Here is a 24,864-nt window from a genome sequence, read left to right as displayed (position 1 = left end):
CTCCTAACTTCTAAATTCATCATTGACATTTGCTTAAAATTGTCACTTTCCAAGGTTTTTCCTGCAACAATTTTTTCCATTCCTTGCAATGTCAAAATTTGAGTTTGATTACTTAGAAATTACATGACACAATGATATAGCATTTACTGTAAATTTACTCAACATTTACTCAAACCATATCTAAGTTGGAACAGAGTATGTAGTATACTGTAAAAAAAAGTTACTTCGTAGCTTTCTTTGATTTTAAGTAATTATTGCAAGACAATGTAAATTTTCTTAAGAAACAACTTTTTACAAAATCACTGTTTCTCCATTGGATCATACAAGACATTGAGAAAAGAGAATGGTTCCCCAAATACAATAACTCAAGGATAATAAACATTAGTATATTCTTTTAAAAAAAACAAAACACAAACCAACCAAAAAAAAAAACAAAGCTCTCAGATCGTGTAAACAGTATAATATATTAATATGATTTATAGTATACAAGTAACAACAGAGGCTTCCCCCATGCAACAAAATTGGGAGAAATTTTGAAAAATATTAGCTATGATTTCTATACTACAGCCAAAACTCTCTTGGTAAAATACAAGCCAGTCTTGAAATAATCACTGACCAGAAGATTACACATTATCAGCTAGAAGGTCATGATCAATTTTGTACAATTTCTGATTCTACAACACTAATAACAGCGAAACAAGCAGCAACTTGGGCATTTTGCATTTTGCATTTTGTCAGCAATATCTATGCTAACAGAACATGGTAGACAGGTAGAGCAACTTATTGCAATAGAGTACACTTACATGAAGCAGCTTTGCAAACCAATCGAGTACTAAAGTTACATCTAAGACCATTCAATAGATGATATGTGCATGAGCCTATAAGCCTATCAAACTTCCTGTAAAATACAAGCCAAGTCTTAGCAAATGAGAATGAACTGCAGATCCTTTCAAAGAAACATATGAACAGCAGATGCAGCAGTGAAGATAATAATAGTCATGGTCTACAAGGAAACATTAACAACACCCAATGCCTGTCTTATCCCAGAAGGATAAGATCGACTACATGAATCAAGAAATTATTTCATATAGTCGTCTATAAAGATACCCTTCCTTATTTCTATCAGAATGATCTTCGGGTATTGGCCTCCCTTGACTTCTTATTGAGCAAACAACACTCTATTTTAGCAAAACAGTGAAACTAATAAAAAATACCTAATATTCCTGCATTGGCTGCAATATTTTCCATTCTTGAAAAGGGTGTCAATACCTAACCAGTAAGGTGATTGAATGCCATATTGACTAAGGCAGTTCCATAGAATATTGAACAAAATCTAGGAGAATATGAGATTTCAAATGTCAACAGAGTAAATTAACATATACAAGTACTTGAACAACATAACCCAAGGAGAAAAATGGGTAAAGCAACATTAAGCAAATAACTTTCAGAGTTTCAGCACGAAAAAGGTCTGTAATTTTGTAAACTTTAAAATTTTTGTCAATTTAAGCTTCTTCGTAGAAAACTTGCCAAACAGATACCTTACAAACAAAAGATCCTTCGCTCCATTTTAAGAAGTTGACACTGAGTTAGATTTAAGTCTCATCTGAACATCATCGAGGCAAACTTGGAGAGCCTTGAACTCTTCAGTGTCTGTAAATGAACTTGCCTGCAAAGTACATTAAGTAATTACTTTTTTTCTATCTTTTTTCCCTTTATTTGGACGGGCAAAGATTGATAGATTTGATAAATATACAAAAAAAAATGGAGGTTTTGAAAAGAATGTGTACTAAAGTCCAGAATCTTGCCTGCTTGATGATGTTACGAAGATGCATATCAGCTGCGCAGAGCTCTCTAAGGCTTTCAGCTGAAGATGATATTACCAAGTATATCTTACAAAGCTCTAAGGATGCATGTGCATACTTTCTAAACTGGACAATGTCTTTCCAAACTTCTGATCCCTAGGAAGACAAATGAAATAAGAATTATTGGCTTTAATGCATTATTGCGAAATTGCCAATATTTACAATATAGTCCACCAAAGGCAAGAATGTATGAAAAAGAAAGCATTTATGTCTGCAGCAAAGAAAAATTTTAACATCCCAAACAAAAACATAAAATATGACACAAAAAAAGGACAAAAACCTGTATGTGGGATCTTGTTAGATTTTAAACGATTTGTAATGAGAGTTATAAGAAGGCCCGTAGGTAAGGGTATGCAACCACCCCAATAGTACATGGCCCATGCTTTAACATAAAAGTAAAATAGTCCCTCTTCCTAGTAATTTTTCTCACCTCTGTGTTCTAGGAACTATGACATTTACCAATCTCTTAAATCAATTTAATTGGCATGGAAAATCCCAGTGTATCAATTACACATTAATTCTTTGCATATTCCGAAGTTTAAGCCTTAAACCTTCTACCTTTTCAATAAACATTCAATTCTTCCGCCTTCCTTCTAAAAATAATCCTTTGATTTTTCTAAATTAACAAATCTACTTCTTTGTCAAGATGAAAATGTGACAACCAAGAATACTCAATCCTACCCATTAAAATTCCATTCAATCAGATAAAATATGATCATCACCAATAGCAATCTCAAGCAAAACATTTCCCAAGCATATTTGCAGAACATGAAGACAAAATTCACAAGAATATAAACAGAAATCCCCTCTAATAGAATGACTAGCTCCTAAGAATGCATCTCCAAATCATTGAAAGAGTGATGGTACTATTATGTGACAGCATCAGTAATATTTCATGCTCAGAATGAGTTAAATTAGAGTCTTTTGAATACCAATATAGGTTAAAATTTTCTAGATTTAATTCATACCACACCCCTTATTGACACAAGCACCCTCTTTATGGCTTTAAATAAAGTACAGGATAAAGACGTATATTGTCAAGATGCAATACCTGGTAAGCTCTGACTTGCTTTAACAGGGCCTCAGAACACATTGTAAGATCTCCCCTCATCTTATGCCACCGAGCATACAAGCCCCATATATCTCCATTTCCTACACTACGAACGACCTGTATATGAAATAAATTTTAACACTTCCAATAAATTATTTGGCTCAACTCTATACCCAAGCTCAATGATTTGATTAAAACAAAAGTTTCATGAAAGAACAGTAACCCCTTTGGTCAGAAAAAAAAGTAGTAAGGAAGTAATCAACAAAGGCTACTTCATCGCACAGCATCCTTCAGAAAAAAAACAAAACCAATTTTATGTTGGACTAGTGGAGTAAAGAACAAAAACCAAAGGAAACCCAGGAAATTGAAACATAAATTAAAAAATAAAAAATAAAAAAAGAGGCAAAAGTACTCAGAACGTGCTCAAACTCTAACCTATTGGCGCACCCTCCAGCCCAATTCTCACATACTCGGCTGTGCACAAACAACTTTTTCCGCTTTACTCTTTTCCATAGGACCAGCATTTCCATTAAATTTAGTCTTGTTCACATCATATAGTTGTCCTAAGAAAGCAATTGTGTACATTGCAATAGCTTTTTCTCCTTTGTAAAGATGTACATACGTACCCTTTCCATATGAACGTTTCACCACCAAGCTATGCTGCCGCTCCATTAGAATTAGCTTTGTTTACAATTATTACATCATTTATTTTTCCCTTTTCTAGGGAGCCATTGTGAAATTTTGCCTTATTATGGGGTTCGTTAGTGGGCTGAGGACTGAAAGTAACAGCAACAATGTTCTCATACCTGCTGGAGAACTTTCCCTAGCAACTCCATCAAGCGCGTTGTGTCACGTGACTCTGCCACCTTAGATCCCAAATCTGTTTGGTTGGTACAATCATTATCATCTTCAGCACTAGAAGAACATGGAGAAGAAAACCTTTCTTCCATTTCTTGCACTATTCTCTCTAGCAAATCCCCATCATATCTTTTATTTCCTGTGAGATCTAACACCATTTGTGCTGCTTTTAACGCCTACAATGTCAAATATCATTTTTCGTCAATTGTAAAGTACGAAGTAGAGCATTATGTTTGATGAAACATTCAAAAGTAAAAATAACTGCATTATAATGTTGGTTGTTGGCAAGACCAGATGAAATTGCATAGTTCCTATAAAAGTGTCTTGATTCCTCTTTTGATTAAAAGGAGTAAAGGAGTTCTTTCAAAAAAAAAAAAAAAAGGACTCAAGGAGTACAATGAGTCATTGGTATGGGTTGATTAGAGCCTTCCAGCTCAGAATTTTTATATAAATCACAGATACACATTAGGCAAAGTAAGAATTGATTCTAATAACGGCTGATAATGGTTAAGTTATATTATGAGCACTTTGAAAAAATCAGTTACAATTTGCAAGTAGAAAATATTGGTAGGTGAACACTCTCATACAATGTCTTTACTTCAGAATAAAGTTTCCAATGAGTTCTAAGTTATTACTCAATTCTATATGATTTTAACACTGTACTCCAAAAGAATGAGAGAACTCCCACTAAACAACCAACCTCAAAAAAATTGCCAACATCAGCTGCAATTTGTCCATAGTTCTCCCACATTTGCCAGTTATTTCTTCTGCAAATTAGCAAAGCAATAAAATATTAAAATAAATATATGCATACACAACACCTAAAACAAATCAGGGAGATGTAGAGTAAAAGTTAACAAACTTGAACTTCAGTGCTTCTTTGAATGCAATGAAAGCCTCCTGACTTTTTTTCCTGATCATATGTCTGTAAGAATTGAAGGTAATAAGCTCATCAAAACAATGTCAACCCGAAAAACTGATAATGCATCAACAAAGTACAGTTAATGAAATTATAAGTAATCTAAAATGAGCTAAGCGATAAAGCAAGTGCCCGAGTTCAAAGAGAGTGCTGAGTAAAACACTGAAAATAATTTACAAATGAACTCTGATTACGAGATTAACTAAAAATTAGGCTGACAAAAATTAATACAGATCAATTGAATTCGAAGTGCAAACACTTGAAACCCCCATAACTCCTTATAAATTGAAGCAACAATCCACATTAGAGAATGTTTTTATTTCACAATATAACACTAGAAATTGACAAGATAAGCGAGCACATACAAACAAGCAATATTGTTCCAAGCCTCTCCATTTTCAGGATCAAGTTGAACTGCACGAATAAAACCATCAAGTGCCTTGTTGACATCCTTCGCCTGCATAATTTCACAGCAGGACTCAATCAGATTCAGATAATTCACAAAGCATTATTCAATCTTAAACCTATGGGCTTCCTACTAGGGCAACCACTTCCACACGTTCAACAAGCAAAGAAAGTTCATTTTCAATCCATATACCTAACAAAAAATTGTTACCTTCAGTGCAGCAGCTCCAAGAGCAAACCAACCATCTGGATACAGTGAATTCAATGCCATGGCAGATTCCCTACATCAAATAATTGTACCTTTAGTAGAGAAATGGGAGATATCTAGGCTGGCTGTCAGATAGAGCACAGAGATGCTTTTTTTTTCTTTTTTTTTTTTTTTTTTTTTTTTTTTTTTTTTTTTTTGAGATGTAAAGTATTATATCACTAAGGTAACATACCATAGAACTTGACACTTTTCATAATCTCCCTGGCTGTATGCACGGCGAGCAAGTGATCTCTGTTGATATAGCAACAAAATAAATAAAAACCACTCAGCAATATCTAGCTGAACTGCTGAAGAGAATATTCACCAATATCAATAGTGAATTCAGAGTATATTGCAAGAAATTTACTATAGCCCATCCCTGACCCAGTGCACCCTAACAAAAGGAAAGGAAAAGGAAAAAAAATCCCATGCAAGTTGATGGAAACATGCCCAGAACGTACCTTAGCTCTTGCACACCTATCATTTGAAACCTCCAGAGCTTTCAAATAGCAGGAATCATCATTTGCAACACCACCCAACGAGCACCTTGCAAGAAAAAGGCAGTAAAAACAATTGGGAATTATAACACATGGCAATTCATGATATAGCATTTGTATCTAACTGATATTTTCCACGAATGACAAAAAGTCAGAAAATCTTTAGAAAATGATCGTGAAAGATATAGAGCAGTAAAAATATGACAGTAAGCATATAATAATCCCAAACTCGAAGCTAAATAATGACTACAATATCCTCAGTGCTTAAGACATCAAACATTTTATTTTCCTAAAGAAAACATTTTTTTTGCCATGTGCTAACCTTTTATCACATCTTTGCTTGATTTGTTATAGCCAATCCCCAATCATGATCCATTATTAAGTCATTCCACAGATACAACATAATTACTACCGTTACAAACTATTTAAAAATAGAATCCACACAACTATTGTAACACCCTGAGCACCACACATAACCACCAAATGCACATCCTAGACTGATATCTAGCCCCACAAACTAACAAAGGTTTTTTCGGTGCATTTTGTTATCACTCGTCCACACCTTGGGAAACTTCCTAGGAGGTAACCTAACCCAAGAGTACTCTAAGCCAAGCACGCTTAACTGTGTAGAACCTTAACAAATCAGTATATGACCATCCTGAAAGAAAGGTGCACCTTCTTGGTATGAGACAATTAGCTGTACATCCATTCATACTTAATGAGAAGCAGGGGTATCACAACTATAACAATAAAACTAGATAAATCTAAAACAAGATGGTTGCTACTGCAGGTCAGATTCTCTAGTACAATGTTCTTATGCAAACTTTCCATGCACAAGTATGTGTACTCAAATTAATGATATATTACAGATTCTACGCGGAACAAAATGTTATCCTAAAACTTATAATGACTTGAAACTTAATATTTCATTAATAAATCCCCATATACCAAACTGGGATAGCTACACAATTCAAAGTTCTATTGCAAAACTCTGGGAAGAATTTCTCTTCAAAGTCTTCTTTGACCCTTCAGAGATACACCCAAACGCAAAGATGGATCCCAGAAATAAAGTTTCAAAATGAGAGTTCATCCGCAACAGAAACGAGGTCGAGAATATACTAGGGAGAATCTCCTAGGGTGGTTTTGCCATTTTAAAAGAGGACCAAGTGAGGCTCCAATAAGGAGGCTAGAAGAGTGTCAAAGTGTTGGGATCGTGAGGCGTAGGGAAGACCTAAGAAAACTTTGAAGAGGGTGATTGAGAGTTACATGACTATTTTGGGGATTGAGGAGAATATGGTGTTGGATAGGACAGAGTGGAGGGAGAAAATTCATGTGGAGGATGTGTCATGATTTTTATATATACATAAGGCTCTCGTGAAAACTCCTCCTTTATGTGAGAACCCTTTCTTATGTGAAAACACTCTTTATGTTCTAAATTTTTACTCATTTGTTTTAAATTAAAAACTGGTGTTCTAGATTATTACTCACATGTTTAAAATCTTAAATTAGTTGTTCTAATTTTTTTTTTTTTGTATGTTCTAAATTTTAAATTGTATGTTCTAAGATCTTTAATCATATGTTTTAGATTGTAAATCATATGTTCTAAATTATTACTCATACGTTTTGAACTTTTACTCACATGTTTCTAAATTTTATTCATACTAAATTTTAAATCGAGAGTTCTTCATTTTTACTCACATGTTCTAAATCTTAAATCAGATGATCTAAATTTTATAAATATGATTAATCAAGTTTTTTAAATTTATACTCGCACCTTCTAAACGTAAAATCAAATGTTCTAGATTTTTACTCACTTAGATGTTCTAAATTTTTTACTTATATGTTCTAAATATCTAGATATTAAATCACGTGTTTTAAATTTTTAATCATATATTCCAAATTTTTACTCATACGTTCTAAATATTAAATCTGTTCTCATATAAGTATGGGTTCTCACATATGGTCCTACTCTCACCGGATCCCTCCACTCCTATTAGTATTTACTTTAATTATTTACTCAGCTCGTGTTTTGCATACTTTACTTATTTCCTTTGCTAATGTTTTCTCAAACCTTTATGTTTTTACTCGAATGTTTTTCTTCTCCTTTTTATCCCCTTACTAATCTTTTATAACTCTCATAAATTCTATTTGTATACTCAATCTGTTTTCATTTACACACTTTTTTCTAACTCTTATTCAATTGATTATTTTGCTATGCTCTATTTGTATACTCAATCATTTGGGGACTAAGGCTTTGATGTTATTATTGTTGTGGAGAGGCCATACATAATGAAATAGAGAACTGATACTCTTGCTCCCCCCCCCCCAGTTACTTACACCACTTTTCTTATAAAGTCGTCTTATCTTACTCAAGACACTTCTATAAGGGATCCACTATTTTTTAATATTTTTCACTAACTTTGGGAAGAACTTTGCTAGTTTGCTTACTACTTTTGATTATATTAAAAAGAAAAAAAAAAAAAAAAAAAAAAAAAAAACTCTCACACACCCCTTAATAAGAACACAACGCACTACCCAACTACAATAAATTTTAAGAAAAACAATACCAATTAGCTGATTAAGTCAATTTATTTACCTAATTTCATGCGCTAGTCAAAGTGGTCCAACTAATTCGAGAAGGGAGTACATAAGAAGAGCAAAAAAATAAAAGCCCTTCATAGTATCGTAAATGTAAAAAATAAAAAAGGGAGTATTAGAGGCAAAATACAGTTTGATACAAACAAAAAAACTCAAAGAAAACTGAAGATAGTACCTACATAATAGAAGCTTAGCTTTTAGCATTATCAATTAGCTACAATAAAAAATTTTAAATTGGAAATGCAAGATATTATACCATAACCTTGGATCAGAAGGTGTTTCCAGCAGCCACGCCTTGATTAGTTCGGCTGCTGCCGCTTTCTTCTCCAATAGGCTGCAATTAACATTTGCATTACTTTCCTTAATTGATTCTATGAGGTATGGAGTAAGCCAATAATGACAGAAGAAAGAAGATGTGATAAAATGCGTTTATCTACACTATACCGGTAGCAGTATATCAAATTATCCCAAAGTTCTAAATCTTCAAAAATTCCAACGGCCTCCGCTATCAAGCCGCGACCAATGAGAAGCTCACCATACTCCCTATAAAAAAAACAGAAATTTAAATTGAAATCATAGATTCAACACAGTGGAAACTTACGCAAATTAACAAACATGAATAAAAGAAAATTTACATAGTTAGATGACAAAAAATGAGCCTGAATACTTTTGAAAGAAGGAAAGAAACGTACTTTCTGAGTACAGGTACAGGCGGTAAAAAAGACAGCAAAACAGGAACGAACCCTTTCCAGTACTTGGGGTGACGGCTCATGAAGATCTTGAACCTGTAATCATGGGCGCACAAAAGGAAAAGAAATGGCAGCTGTAATCAGAGCTTTGAGCTTCTTTGAGAATAAAAGAACAGCACAGGTGAGGAAGGTGATTGGTGAGGGGAAAGATGATCTTCTAAGATTACACAAGAGTCGAAAAAACTTCTAGCTATTATTACCCTGGACTCAGCTGACCAATTGTACATTTATTTGGCTTGACCAATTTCTAGACCAAAGAAATGTCGAGAGTAAATTGTCTGAATCAGATTCCAAAACCCCTCTTCCCTTATCTCATGTAAAGAAAATTGTCTAAATAACACAAGGTCCAAGAAAATCACAAAACACAAAATCATAAGATTAGTTGAAAAAAGCATAAGTGAACACAGAGTGATCTCAATATGAAATTAAATCACCATTCCTCCACCACTCCGTTTAAATGGAAAAAGGATTTTGAGCTTTTGATTTTCGACCTAAATTACCAAGATTGAATCCCTCATAGTTCATAATCACTCGTAGCAAGGGGGTAAAACTAATACCTATCCTAAGACTTCTGATAAATCTTCCAAATATATCCAAAGGCTCACGGTTAGCCTCCAAGAGACATCTTCAAAAGTGTACTTGATGAAGCCCTCCTCTCTTAAACACCAGAATCCTTAACCCTACAAGTAGCTTTGATATCTTTAGGTAATCCCTAGTCCAACCCCCTAGTCTTTCCATCCTCGAGTAGACTAAATTGCAAACTGGTCTACAACCCCAAACAGGCTAAACTTTGCAGCTATACCACATAGCTAACCGGATTTTAAAATATCGATTGCTCCTTCAACGACTTAATGGCTGCCCACATTTGTTCTTTTAAACAAGGAGTAAAAGTTCCTCAACAATGTCTTCCCATTACGATAAGCTATGCACAGTCACAGTACCTAATACAGGCTTCTAGGCCCTACAAATAAGCAGTCATAGCTAAAGAAGATCGAAAATATTCAGCTCTTTCCTCCTACAATCTTATACTTTGATGACTAGGTGTCACTTCTTTCAATCAATTAGGACTTTATTTGAAAAGTATATGAGCTCATTTCTGAGTCTTTCATATCCTTCAATGCCCACATCTAATTGGTGTGAATTATTTTTCTTCTCCACTTGTGGATTAAAGCACTCATAAGCCGTTAAAGGCAGTGAAAAAGGGATCAAAGTGACCACCGCTCCCTGTCCCTACATTTAAAAATCACATAATTTGAGTATATTAACACAGTGGAGCCTATTCTACTGCAAATCCTTACCACACTAGCACCAGCTCCTTTAATGTGCCTCAGCAGCTCGGATTATTTAAACTGAACTTGGATTGTCGTTATCATCAACCACAACAGGTCTTCAATATAATAGAACACTATAAAGACATATAAAGGTAAAAATAGGTTGAGGTCTGAATTTGCATACTACAGAATTCAAGGAGCAAAATTTCTACTCTCTGCGTGCCTACAATACCATTATGATGCTCGTTTTTCTATGAAAGGAATAATAATAATTGATTTGATCATACCAAAAAGAGTTCAATAGGATGTGTCCAAACTATTGTCAGACAAAGAGAGTAACAAATAAAGGAGAACAGTGGATGACAACTAGCTTAGTTGGTTAAAGTCTTGGGAGGTGTGTACCCAAGACCTGGGATCGAATCCCTTTTACATCACTGGCTCACTACCCCTGTAGCTCTCTTTACCCCAGAAAAAAGGAAAAAAAAAAAGAAAACAAATGAAGGAGAACCAAGCCCGGAGTAATGCTATCATGTTGAGACTAACAAATGTGCCAAAAAAATCATTAATGACATAACAGTGTTCCAGATGTTGATGAGGCAAGTTTAACAACAAAACCACAAAGAAAACAATTACAATTCATTTGTTTAGAAATAGCTGCAAATGTTTCGATTATAATGCTCGTCAATGCATACTATTAATATCTCTATTATCAATAAGTCAAAATTATAAAAAGTTCATATTTTGAAAGTATGTATTGAGATGCATCGAACAAGATCCCAAAGACTGTGTTTTTTTCCAAGTATAAATCACCAATGATAGTGTAAACAATCAAAAAATTTGCAACTATATAGAAATGGAGAAAGTTATTTACAGAAGAAGAAAAGCATTCAGTAGCAGCAATATGTGCACATTACCAATTTGTTCATCATCAGCAATGCACGCTCCTTAGTACGGGTACGAGTGGACTCCCACTTTATACGCAAGATGTTGCATGAACAATTGATCTGAAAAGAGAATAAGCAGATAACACTAATAAATTTGCATGTACAAAACTTCGATCTAAAGTTTACAATAGAAGCAGAGGAAGTTATGTACCCTCAAAAGGCTAGTAATTAAAAATTTTGTTTTCAAATTTCAACATTAGAATACCAAAAATACTTGTGTATGATCCATTTTCTTGGAATATCAGGTAATTCAAGGATCATCTACTGAACAGATTATAGAAATTGCACCAGCAGAGTAATATATAATGACAAATCTGAAATTTTTGTCTTCAATCTTCATATCTAAGTCCATGCAAAGATCTTACTCCCTCCATTTCAAAACAAGTGTATGATCAACTAACTTTTATTACTCCAAATGATATGTGGCTTGTAAAATTAATATAACATTAGTTGTTGGTTTAATAAGAAATCCAATACTACTTATAAGTTCTGAATACCCATGTAATAATTAACCTCTCCTTAATTATTAAGTATCACCTCCCCTTTGGATTTTAAATGAAAAAAAGGAACGTAGTAATATGATTTCTGATGAAATATTGAGTTTATCAGTCAAGCAGTTATCAATACATCAATTTAACATAAATAAATACAACATTTTAGCAAAGAGTAAAGAGTAAACTTATTGATGAGGCTAAGATTAGTATTCTTATCATGAAAACTATCTACTACATAGGGGAGAAGGATTATGCCCATTAACTTCTCCACTTTTTTTAGCAAAGATTAAAGAGTTGATCCATACTTTTGAAACTGCTAAAATTGCAATCACATACTCTTTAAAATCAGATGCAATAGCGTCAATATGTATAATGATTCTAGAAGCAAAGTCTTAGTTATAATGTGGTATTATGGTGACAGTAAAAAGTGTCCATTTCCATCTGAATAAAAAGACCCCCCCCCACCCACCCTACACACACACACACAAACAAACACACTCTCTTTTTTTCCCATAGATTATAGTCTATTTATGGATCATGGACTACATAGAAATGGCTTATGAAAATACATGCACTTTTTGTTTATCGTAATCATCGCGTTTGGGATCAACAATCTAATGGGAACATCCTCTTTAGTATAAAGATGAGCATGTGTATATGTATCCAAACCCCTACCCTGCCAAGGCAAGAGTTTATTAAAAAAGTTGGGGAAATGTGAATTCTAATTCTAAGTTTATGTCCTGTTGTGTGAATAATTAAAAATACTAGAAACAGTGATTTTCGTATTCAAAAGTGGCTGCACCTTTGTTCCATGAAATGATGGGGTGCTTCCATTGAGTGTCACTTTAACACTTGCTTTGAGTTTCTAGAGGATTATTACTGGCTCACATACATCATGAGTAGCAATTTTTCTGATTAAGTAACTAGCGGGAGGACTTCAGGGTTGTCCTCTTCAATTTTGCTAATGACTTCCACAGTTTCACTCTCTAGTTTAGACATAATCAAATGATGGCAATATCGAATGTGAAAGGCTAAACAATAAAACCTTTATGCTCCATTATAACAAAAAAGTTATGTCTAACTTACAGTGAAGTATGATGACTGCTGAGAATCAATAGCCTCTACGTATGGAGCCATATCCCAGCCTAAAGCAAAAATTTTGATTTAGTAAAAGAAAACAGGATACCATGGCCACAATGAACATCAACTTCTGTATTAACATAAAGATTGACAATAACAAAGCTGAATAAGAAGAGGACTTACACTCTTACAAACATGAAGCATTAATAATGGACTATATTTTAGGCAAAAGTTACAGTCAAATTAAGAGAGGTAAGTTTGAAATGCCACCATATTCTGTAATTTTATTGATCCTCCAACAGCAGGCTATTTTCCCAAACAAAAATTGGAAAAGTTCCGTGTTACCCTTCATTTAAATTGATAATTTTTTTTTTTAATGATAAGGGAGGGGATAAAAATACAGCAATTAGCAGCAAATCAGTCTCTTTTCAGTACATTAAGTAAATGGTTTAGCTTAAGTGCCAAACTCAATGTGTTCTGCCAACATAGAAAGGCAGAATTCTAGTTTAGGTAAATCAATACTAAATAGGTTAACAGATGTACAAGCACAGCATTAAAGGATAAGGAGTCCAGTAAGTTTTGTTCAAAGAAAATAGCATGTCAACCAAGCTATGTATTATCAAGAGAAAAACCCAGGAAGACTCTGTAATCCATCACTCTTTCAGTCTTATCATACCCATGTCAACATGTATCTGACGCTAAAACAAATATCGATATTTGGGAGTGATCTTTGGGGTATATTGAAAAAAATCGAAAAGCATACCCATGTACAATAAGAATTGTTGCAGTCCTCTCTAGTTGTAAAACCAAAAACTGCAAACTATACCATTGCCATAGGTGCCTCCTTTTTAATGTTTTTTAATGCCTCTTAGAATGAAAATTTTGACTAGAGAAGCTCCAAACACTGGATGAGCAAAACCACAGAAAATCTAAAAACCCAAACACCCTATCAATAGTAAACATTGCCACTTGACATTGAAAACTATGATTTCACATCTTGCAACTTCATAAACGCGAATTACAAGAGCCACAAAATTATTTGGCCACTACCTTTGCAATTTATCATTTGTGATGAGCCATTCCAAACACAAAGTCCATGCAAAAGCCTTAACTCAAGTGTTACCACTTACCATGAATGTGGTACGGAGCCCATTCTGCAAATTGACATCAAGTGTTCCAAAATGTGGCCTAGTTTGGTGGACCCTGCTACCCGGTTCAATAAGATTAATTTGCTTATTATCTATTATTCAATTTGTTCCCAAATGAACCCAATTCACTATAGGGTTTCACATTCTCAATCTCTTATCTCTTATCCCTTACCGTACCACATATTATGTAACATCCATTACTCCCTCTGTATCCATAAATTGGCTCCACTTTTCTTCTTGGTCAATCTCAATTGATTTGCTCCACTGCCTCCATATCCTATTGGTAAGCATATTATCTCTACATTTTCCCAAAAGTTGAGCACCAAACTAACACACTTACCCCGCGCGCTTAACTCTTTAATATGTATATACCAGGGATTAAAATTCCACGAACTAGAGCAGAAGCCAAGCATATTCCAAGATCTACTTTTTGCCATCATAACATACAAGGATATATATTACTTGCAATGGAAGCATACAATAATTCAATAACTTATTATGCTTTTTCCACTTCCTATATAAACAATGTCTTTAGAAGTTGATAAACAGACAGCAAAACACAGTAATAGAAGCCCTCCAGAATCTACAGGCACAATGAAAAACAAATATATTACAATTTCCATCTATGGCAACTTTGAGCAGGCAACCTTTTACATAATGGATCATGAGATAGGTCATATTAAGAAAGATTATATAAAGGCCATCAAAGATATCATATTTCATGTTTTTAATGTTGAAATGGAAGAGGGAAAAATGATCAAGGATTGCTCCTTTAAATCACATAGCTATCAATTAACCACTAACAATCTAACATATTGGAGGGTTTATCTTGTGAATGACAAAGCACAAATAATTTCATATACTTTTTGCTATTGAGTCCCTATTGATATCATTATGCATCAATGTACACATATTATCTAACTTAAGCAGCCTTTATTACAAGACTAAATATAAGGCAACCAACACATTTTGTCATTTCATTAAAAAAATGGAAACTTACTTTGGAGCTCATCCACCCGAGCTCTTTTTTCTATAAGAAGGCAATGAGCGAGAATGACTGCCTGTTGAATTGAAGTCAATGTTACATCAGTGGCACGATTATGCTCAATCAGATTCAGATTATCCAATCCATTGCCAACACTGTTGATAAATTTAGGAGCCATCAACACATCAGACGCCTCACTATTCTGTTGATGTGAATTTGGCTCATTAGAAGCATCTCTTTCATGAGTAACATTTGACGATGGAGTGCTACTGGCACTAGCTAAAGAGCTTTTGCGCGTAACCAGAACCCTCTGGGCAACTGGATCCACCTACATGCAGCAATGACAACCAATTCTAAGGTAAGACAGTTTATCTTTAATAATCATAAAACAGGGACTAGTCAGATAATTACTTGATGGACTGTTCGGACACCAAGAGCTCCAGTTACAGAGAGTTCAAGCCCCGTAGACAATGCTGCCGCTTCAAAATATTGCCTAGACACACAATAATGGAGTAAGACAAATATAAAAGGGATATCTAACTAATATTTCAGTGTTACAGTGAAGGGGAAGACAAGGAATTTCAGTGTGTTACTTTAATCCTTGGTTGATGCAAAAGGAAGATCCAACAGAAGGTTCATAAAAGAGGGATATTTACCTATAATTTATGTTTGTGGGGGAAACCTACAGATACTTAGTATCAGAGACTAGATCATTGCAAGCAAGAGAGGCATCACAGTTCACAACATGTTATTCTGGTGCTTCGCGCAGCCAATTAAATATAGGAGCAATAGAATCATAGAAATTTATCTTGTTTACTATTAAGCCCACTTCACCAACAGATAGCAGATCCTTAAGAAAGTAATCTCAGTAATCCTCTTCACGAAGATTATATCCACATTTAGCACCTAAACAAGGGAAAGTATAGAGAATAGGATTCCTAATTTCTTATTAACATTTATGGTAGCTCAACTGAGATTCATCATTAAGCTTTAATTTTATGTTTTGATTTAGTTTGATACCAAGTGGTTTATTTTAGCTACCTTTGAACAGGCATGTGTTGCCTGCCTGCCTGTGTTTACAGGAGGCGTCCACTACACCAGTACTTCGATTAGGGACCTTTCTTGTTGGGATCTTGTCATCTTCAATTCGTAATATAAAGTTGCCAATCAGTACCAAAAAAAAAAATGACAATCACATAAGTCACCCAACACAACCACAAAGAAAATACTCTATTTATATCATGACTAGATTGGCTAACACATTATATGGAAAGCTCTAGTAGCCTAGTAGGACATAGTATGGTGCACTCCTTATTAAATAAAAGCAACATATGGGAGTCAGAAGGAGATACTTTGCATGATCAACACGCCCAAAAGTATGTTCAATCAATCCTGCCTCTAACTGCAGCATTGAGACAATAGTTAAAGCTTCATCTTCTTCTACTGCAGCACCCCAATAGCTTATTACCTTCTCCACATTGCCAAAATTATTTACACTTTCACCCATGAATACTTGCAGTAAATCAAGTAGTGAAGAGCAACGTTCATCCATAATGCGCTGCTGTAAAAGAATAAGTCTAGCAAACCACCAAGTGCTAGTTTCAAATCCAGTTTCACACCCGATATTTCCACCAAATGATAGATCTCTGGTCTTCATAAGCAAGATCTTCGCAAAGAGTATATACTGCAAAATTATAATTACATCAATTGAAAGATTAACATGTGGTACATGCTATTGGAATCCATGCAATAACATGAGTTAGTATAAATTTTCTTACGGGCAAAGAGTTGATTGTTAACAAGGACACAAAAACATAGAAAGCAGGTGGGCCAGAAGTTTACCAAACAAAACCTATAGAATACAAAATGTAGAACATTTATGTTAGGTTAATAGATCCTATAGTCAAAGTGAGGCAATAAATAACTACTACTCCCTTCATTCCTAAATAATAACATATATTAGCAGAGAGTTTAAAATACCACAAGTATCCTTCACTATTTACATCTCCACCACAGTATAGTCTTTCCGGCGTATTCTTGTTACTTAAGGGCATACGAAGAAAGTTCAAAGTTTAACTTAATTTATAAAGTTGCCTATTTTTTGGACAAAACAAAATAAAAATGTAGTCTACAATTTGGGTAGGAGGCAATAGATCAGTAATAATCGTTTAGAAACATGAGTCTGGACCTCTGGACATTCATAGTCTACTTCCACCATTACACCCCATAAGATTGTTGTATGCGATATACCTACTACTAACTCCCATTACTTTAAAAGCACACAAAAGCTTAGCAGGAACCAAAGAACACTAGCCTGTAAACCTCACTTTATCCTAATGCTACATCAAAAGTTAGTCTGAAAGAAATTAAGGGCGATTTCATTGCTAATGCACAACTGCCTGTCTCACCATTTCTAGAGCATACAATGACATGACCCCACCAAACTCAAATTAGTCCCCGAATCGACAATGTATTAGAGAAGTTGAATTTATCTGCTATCCTAAGGTTGATTGATAGGGATTCTAGAATCCAAAAAAATCAAAAAGGGTGAGGATTTGGACTTCAATGAGTGTTGTTTAAAAATACTGCATAAAAAGTCATAAGCATGGAACACTTGTACAAGGAAAACTCAACTAGAAAAAAAAAATAAAGACTCGACAAATTATTGAAACTCCCCTTCCAAATAGGGATGGTAGTGGGTCCAAGACCCTAGCCAAAGTCGAAACCTATTGGACCCTACCCTAAAATACCGGTATGGGCTTTATTTATCCAAACCTTATGGGTTCAGGTAGGTATGGGTCTATTTGACATTCGGTAGGGTCTAGGTCCGGGTATAATGTCTTTGTTAGAGATCTCGCAGCGGAAATATGGCTTTTACTAGATAATATGAAATCTATAGCTCACAAATAAATAATATTTTGGGATAGACAAATAACCACTATGAAGGAAATAATAAATATAAGAAAATAAACTTTCTTAATGCTAATAAACTTTTGACGTGAATAATAGTTGAAATTAATTTATCAACTTACAACCTATGCATTCTATAATAACTTAATGCTAAACAATGAATGGCTGAAACTATTAAACTATAGAAACAACGTAACATGTTTGCAAAATATACTCCTTTCATTTTTGCCATCACACACCCATTTTCCTCTCCTAGAAAATCTCTTTTCCTTTCACATTATTTATCTATTCTCAATTTAGAAAAATATATGATATGGTTAATTTTCGCCATATATTCCCACAATTCTCCACCTCGTTCATAATTAGAAAAACATTCAAATTTTGGACGAACGAATTTTGATTATCCGTATCCGGTGTACAATGACCGCCTACGTATCCTCAACCGGGATCAAACCAATCGTAGTTCCATTTATTTCTCCATGTAACCTAACATGGAACTTGCTTCCTGATACAACTTTGGTTAACATGTCTACAGGGTTCTCATTTGTATGCACTTTCATAAGAGAAATACTTCCTTTCTCTATGACGTCCCGTACAAAATGATACCTTACATCTATATGTTTGGTACGAGCATGATGAACCTGGTTCTATAGCACTTTGGCTGTCACAATTTAGATTCACACTATCCTGCTTCAATCCCAAATCATCTAAAATTCCCCGCAACCACAATGTTTCTTTAACTCCTTCCATAGCCATATACTCGGCTTCCGTCGTAGTAGAGCCACTGTAGCCATCACCAACTAACTGGAGCACCATGTATTTTAAATACATAACCAGTAGTATATCGTCGCCTATCTAAATCTCCAGCATAATCCGAGTCAACAAAGCCGCTTATTTGAAATGCATCTCCAACAAAGCATGTGTAAATAGTACCTTTTAAGTACCGTATTACTGCTTCCCAATGTGCTTTACCCCGCCGACTGCTTCTGAAATGTTTGGACGTGTACACACCATGGCGTAAACTGCGAACTGCACTAGCATAAGGTACATTATCCATGTATGCCTTATATTCCGCTGTAATGGGAGATTGGTTACCGAAGAGCCTAAAATATGGAACCAATTGAGTCACCACTAACTTAGCACTTTTCATCCCTAAACCTTTCAAAACCCGTTCAATGTAGCCTTTTTGGCTCAAGAACAATTTCTGCCTTGATCTCTCTCTTCTAATCTCCATACCAAGTATTTTCTTTGCAGCGCCCTAGTTTTTAGTCTCAAACTCTTCACCGAGCTGAATTTCTAACCTATCTATCTCCACCTTGCTTTTTGAAGCAATAAGCATGTCATCTACATACAATAGAAGATAAATATAATCACCTCCATGAAGTTTGCGAATGTACACACAACAATCGTAACTACTTCTGGAAAATCCTTGTTTTAACATAAATGAATCAAATCTCTTGTACCACTATCCAGGAGATTGTTTTAATTCATAAAGTGATTTCCTCAAGCAACATACCTGATTCTCTTTACCCTCAGGTGGATACATATAGATTTCCTCATCCAAGTCACCGTGTAAGAAGGTTGTCTTCACATCGAATAGAAGTATGTTTTACCACCGGAGAAATTATCTCATTTTCTTTCTGTGCAAATCCCTTGGCCACTAACCTAGTCTTATACCTTATTTTATCTAACTTGGAAGGAACCTCTTTTCTTTTATACACCCACTTACAACCAATAGCAGTCTTTCCCACGGGCAATGGGACTACCTCCCATGTCTTGTTTTTATGAAGATATTGCATCTCTTCTTTCATAGCAACCAACCAACTCTCACTCTCCTTGTCTTTGACAACTTGTTTGAAGGTGCCTGGCTCATCATCCTCATCATCCTCCACTGAGAGTGCATATTCTACCAAGTTTACATGCCTGCCTCAAAGGTTTGTTTGACCCAAACTTTTGAACTAATTCATGATTCCTCTTTGGCTTAGTAGATGCCAAAGAATCCTCTAGCAGTTGTTGTAATAAATGTGCATTTCCCGGCTGAATCTCCTCATGATCAAGATCATCCTCCTCCTCATCTTGAGTAATACAAGGATGATCCACCTGAACATTCTATCTCCACCACTTGAGTATTTGTAGTTATTCCAACATCACCATCATAGGCACAATAGCTTTCGATAAAGTTACCATAGATCTTTCATCAAAGGTCACATCCCTCCTAATTACAAATTTAGAATCCTCTACACTCCAAAGACGATAGCCTTGACCCCTTTTGGATATCCTAAAAAAATTGCTTTCTTGGCTCTTTCATCATGCTTGTTATCCTTAACGTGATAATAAGCCGTGCATTCGAAGACTCTAAGCCTTTTGTAATTTGCATGTTCCCCTGTCCACACCCTATAAGGCGTGTCACCATCTAAATAAGAATGTGGGTATCGATTTACTATATAACAAGTTGTAGCAACCGACTTCGCCACCATTCTTTGCCTAATCCAGAATTAGAGCGCATACACCTTGCCTTCTCAAGTAATGTACGATTCTGTCTTTCTGCTACTCCATTCTGTAGCAGTGTGTCTCGAACCGCTCAGTGTCTCACAATGGTTTCTTGATCACAAAACTCCTTGAAAGCTCCTTCTGTGTATACGGTACCATTATCAGACCGTACAATTTTTTAGCTTTCGACATGTTCTGCTCTCAACCATTGCTCTCCACTGCTTGAAAATGTCGAATACCTTATTCTTATACTTAAGAAAATAAATCCAAGCATATCTAGAATGATCGTCCAACAAATGTAGCAAAATACCTGGAACCATGATTGGAAGCAACTTTAGCCGGACCCCAAACATCCGTATGCACATAGTCTAACAACAGAGAACTTCACCCTATGTGATAGACATAATGCTCACAAAGTTCCATTTGTGGCTTCTTCATGTTCTTCAACAAACCTTGTCCACTAAACAATGATAAACCCTTTTCCGACATATGCCCAGGCACATGTGCCATATCCTCATGCATTTTGTTTGGTCTTTACTTCCGCCGATTCCAACTGCTAAATCACATATAACAGTTGTCCCCGAAAGAGAATAAAGATTACCGTGACGAATCCCCTTCATCACTACCAAGGAACTACGAACAACTTTTAAAACTCCATTCTCAAAGACTATTTTGCAACCATTTTAGCCATTCTCAATTTAGAGAAATATATGATGGTTAATTTTAGCCATATTTTCCCACAGTTTTCAAACCTAGGCGATCAAACTTACCCACGGACCCATGAGACCCAAACCTCGTACATAGACTCCCTCAATGTATTACTCTCTCCGTATTTTATTACTTGCTCCACTTTCCTTTAACGGCCGTATTTTATTACTTACTCGATTTCCTTTTTTGAAAACTTTTAACAATATATTACTTTTTCCTCCCCACTAGTGGTCCCCTCATATTATGTTTTAATTTATATTCTCTCTCCTCCCCCACTTATACTTACTTTTGTCTTTTCGGATTTTTTTAATTTCAACCAACCTCACTTCCATTATAAAATAATACTTTTTACTATTCCTTCTAAACCTCACGTCCAGAGAAATAGAGTAAATAATAAAATACAGAAGGAGTAAATAAAATAGATGGTATTAAGATTGAATTGAAAAAACCTATTGATATTGATTCTTTAGCATCTTAGTAATGAAATAGAGTATGATAAGAAAGATGACTACTAAATCAATCAATCAAAGTCTTAATCCCATAAGTGGGGTCGGCTATATAAATCAAATATAATTAATTCGTGTAGTCATCGGCAAAAATCTTCCTCCTCCATCTCTTACGATCTAATCCTCATCCTCATGCAAATCCATATAATTCATATCCTTCCTAACTCCTTCCAACCAAGTCATTTTCGGTCTCCCTCTCCCTCGTTTAACCCTTCCATGGTCCCACTCTTCTACTCTTCGTCGCCCAGGCGATTTTCCCTTAGTTTGTCTGCAAATGCCTGCCACACCTACTTTCTGGTGAATAACCTCATTTATGATTCTATCTCTTAGAATGTTCCCGCACATCCACCTTAATACGCGCATTTTCGTAACCTTCATCTTTTTAATGTGCTACTTCTTAAAAGCCCAACATTTTATACCATAGAGCAACACTGGTCTTATGGCAGTCCCGTAGAATTTTCCCTTCAACCGTAAGGGAATGCTTCAGTCACATAGCACTCCTGTGACCGCTCTCCATTTAAGCCACCCCGACTTAATCCTGTAGGCCACATCTTGATTAATGTCACCATTTTTTTTTATGATCAACCCATGATATTTAAAACATTCACTCATGGTAAGTCCTTTCCATCTAAACTTACCACATCATTGCTTGTCCCCCTTTGAATACCAAAGCGGTATACCAAATATTCAGTTTTACTCAAACTTAGCTTAAACCCTCTAGATTCCAACATTTGCCTCCATTGCTCCGATTTGGCATCAACCCCATCTTTAGTTTCATCCACCAAAACGATATCATCCGCAAACAACATACACCATGGAGCCTCATCTTGATTGACTTGGTTACTTCATCTAAAACCGTTGCAAAAAGAAAAGGGATTAATGTAGACCCTTGATGCAATCCAATTATAATAGGAAAATATTTTGTCAAGCCTCCACATGTCCTCACATTCGTTGACACATCCCGGTACATATTTTTTACCAGATCCACATACCTTTGTGAGATACTTTTCTTCAACAATGCCCACCAAAGTACCTCTCTTGGCACCTTGTCATATGCCTTCTCTAAATCAATAAAAACCATATGAAGATCCTTCTTTACCCTATAAAACTTCATCATTTGTCTTATCAAATGGATTGCCTCCATAGTAGATCTCACAGGCATAAAACCTAATTGGTTATCCGAAATGCTCATGCATGCCCTCAACCTATGTTCAATCACTCTTTCTCACAACTTCATAGTGCTGCTCATAAGCTTGATCCCTCGATAGTTAAAACAATCTTGAGCGTCTCCTTTGTTTTCATAGACTAGGACTAAGGTGCTCTTCCTCCAATGTTGCGGAATCCTTATAGCCCTCCATATCTTGTTAAAGAGGTTTGTTAACCAAACAATATCAATCTTACCCAAACACCTACACACCTCTATCGGTATACCATCAAGGCTAACCGCCTTCTTAGGCTTCATCTTTTTTTGTGCAATCTCCACCTCTACTCTCCTAATCCCCCGCACATACTCCATGTTGATTTCTTCATCACTCATAGAGGTACCCCTTCTTGTCACAACTCCATTACTTCCATTAAACAATTCATCGAAGTACCCCTTCTACCTGTCCTTTTTGTAGTTGTGCACTTAATTTTGCAAGACTTAGAATACTAATGTGTTTATGGTTAAATTATTTTGTTGAGATACCATTCTATTACGGAGTAGTTTATTAGTCATGTTCTCAAGTAATAGGTTTTTTTTTTCTTTTGCGCACTACACGTATACTATAAAATAGGCGATTAACATTTGTGAAAAAAATAGTATAATTAGGTAAAGACACAAATTAGACCTAGGACCATACCTAAGCCCTGCTACACCAATAGGGACCGCGTAAGGGACTTAAAAATTTAGACCCTAAGGATCGGTATGAATAAAAAAAGCACAGGTCCGGGCATTACTAGAACCTACCCATTGTCATCCCTACTTCCAAACAAAAGGGTTTTGCACTATCTCCAAAAAAAACCTAGCATTTGCATTTCTCGCAATGGATTGCCTAGATGCCAACATTATCTCAATAATTACAACATGCTTTGCAATACTATTCGAAAGTACTACAAGTAATACATGTCATGTTATCAATCTAATGGTTCAACTTCTTCATAGCTTTATGCAATTTAAAATTACATTTTTGATTGATTCCAAAATAAAATCAATTCTACAAAACCACTAATTTCACAAATTCACCACAAAAAACACAATGCACAGACTTTCAAGCAACAAGATTCAACATGATCAAAGTACCTGTAGATTAGAAAATTTAGCAGCCAAATCAGAACCATCAGACATTAACTGATTTCGCGCCCACGCTTCCCATTCCTTTCCCTCTTTTATTGCCTTCCACGGCAATGGAACTGAAGGTAGCTCAATCACTGGACTGCAAAAAATAATCAAAATTTTCAATTTCACTCCAATCAACAACAAACCTACTAAATTCCAATCACATTAAACTAATGTTCAATTTCATTTCAACCAACAAAATTACTCAATTTCAATCACATTTTAACTAATTTCCAATTTCACATTTATTTTCAATCACATCAATTAAAAACCTTCAATTTCACATTAATTATGGAAAGAGAAACTAACCCAATAAAGTTGCACTGGAAGAAAGCGAGTAAAGCAGCAACAGCAATAGAAACAACCAGAATAATCTTAAAAGAAGCATTAGCTTCAACAGTATCATTAACCAAATAAGATTCAACCGCTCTTTCCAATTCAGAGTAGAACTGGCTCGGGTCGAGTGACTCGAACGAGTCGGCAAATTGAAATATCGTCCGAGCTCCGGCAGAAGAGAGAGAATCAACAAAGCGTCCAGATTCTATGAGGCTGATAATGTCGTCGAGAAGAGGATGAAATGGCGGCGGAGTGCGGCGGGTGATGTGCGGCGGTGGTGGTGGAAGAGAGCAGCGGAGGAGACGGAGCTCGTAGTTACGGAAGTGATGTGCCTCTGATTCCGCCATTGAAGAGAAAGAGAGAGAGAAAAGATGGTCCTTAAACGGCTGTGTAGTTTGAAATGAGAGGGGTGTTTGCTGTTTGAAGACCAAGGGTTTAAGGGAGTGATTGTTTGAATACTCGTAATAATGTACTTACAAGTTATAACTT

The 24,864-nt window shown here is 35.4% G+C and overlaps 1 protein-coding gene across 1 annotated transcript; it reads right to left on the bottom strand.

Annotated features, from left to right (window-relative positions):
- Positions 1 to 27: 27 nt before the first annotated feature.
- LOC110716859 (tetratricopeptide repeat protein 27-like) lies at positions 28 to 24,850 on the bottom strand. Its single transcript, XM_021895507.1, is given in 22 exon segments — positions 28 to 898; positions 1,539 to 1,666; positions 1,806 to 1,958; positions 2,914 to 3,030; positions 3,720 to 3,947; positions 4,472 to 4,538; positions 4,634 to 4,696; positions 5,056 to 5,147; positions 5,307 to 5,376; positions 5,536 to 5,594; positions 5,804 to 5,888; positions 8,694 to 8,771; positions 8,882 to 8,980; positions 9,130 to 9,158; positions 9,160 to 9,222; positions 11,372 to 11,461; positions 12,982 to 13,040; positions 15,124 to 15,436; positions 15,520 to 15,601; positions 16,461 to 16,792; positions 24,004 to 24,136; positions 24,349 to 24,850. Coding segments are annotated over 21 exon segments (2,685 nt in total). The 5' UTR covers positions 24,723 to 24,850; the 3' UTR covers positions 28 to 898; positions 1,539 to 1,567.
- Between the last annotated feature and the right edge of the window lie 14 nt (positions 24,851 to 24,864).

The sequence above is a fragment of the Chenopodium quinoa genome, unplaced genomic scaffold (genome assembly GCF_001683475.1).
Source record: "Chenopodium quinoa cultivar QQ74 unplaced genomic scaffold, ASM168347v1, whole genome shotgun sequence".
Taxonomy (NCBI): domain Eukaryota; kingdom Viridiplantae; phylum Streptophyta; class Magnoliopsida; order Caryophyllales; family Amaranthaceae; genus Chenopodium; species Chenopodium quinoa.
The sequence above is the reverse complement of the archived record's forward strand: the minus strand, read 5'-3'. Positions and strand labels throughout refer to the sequence as shown.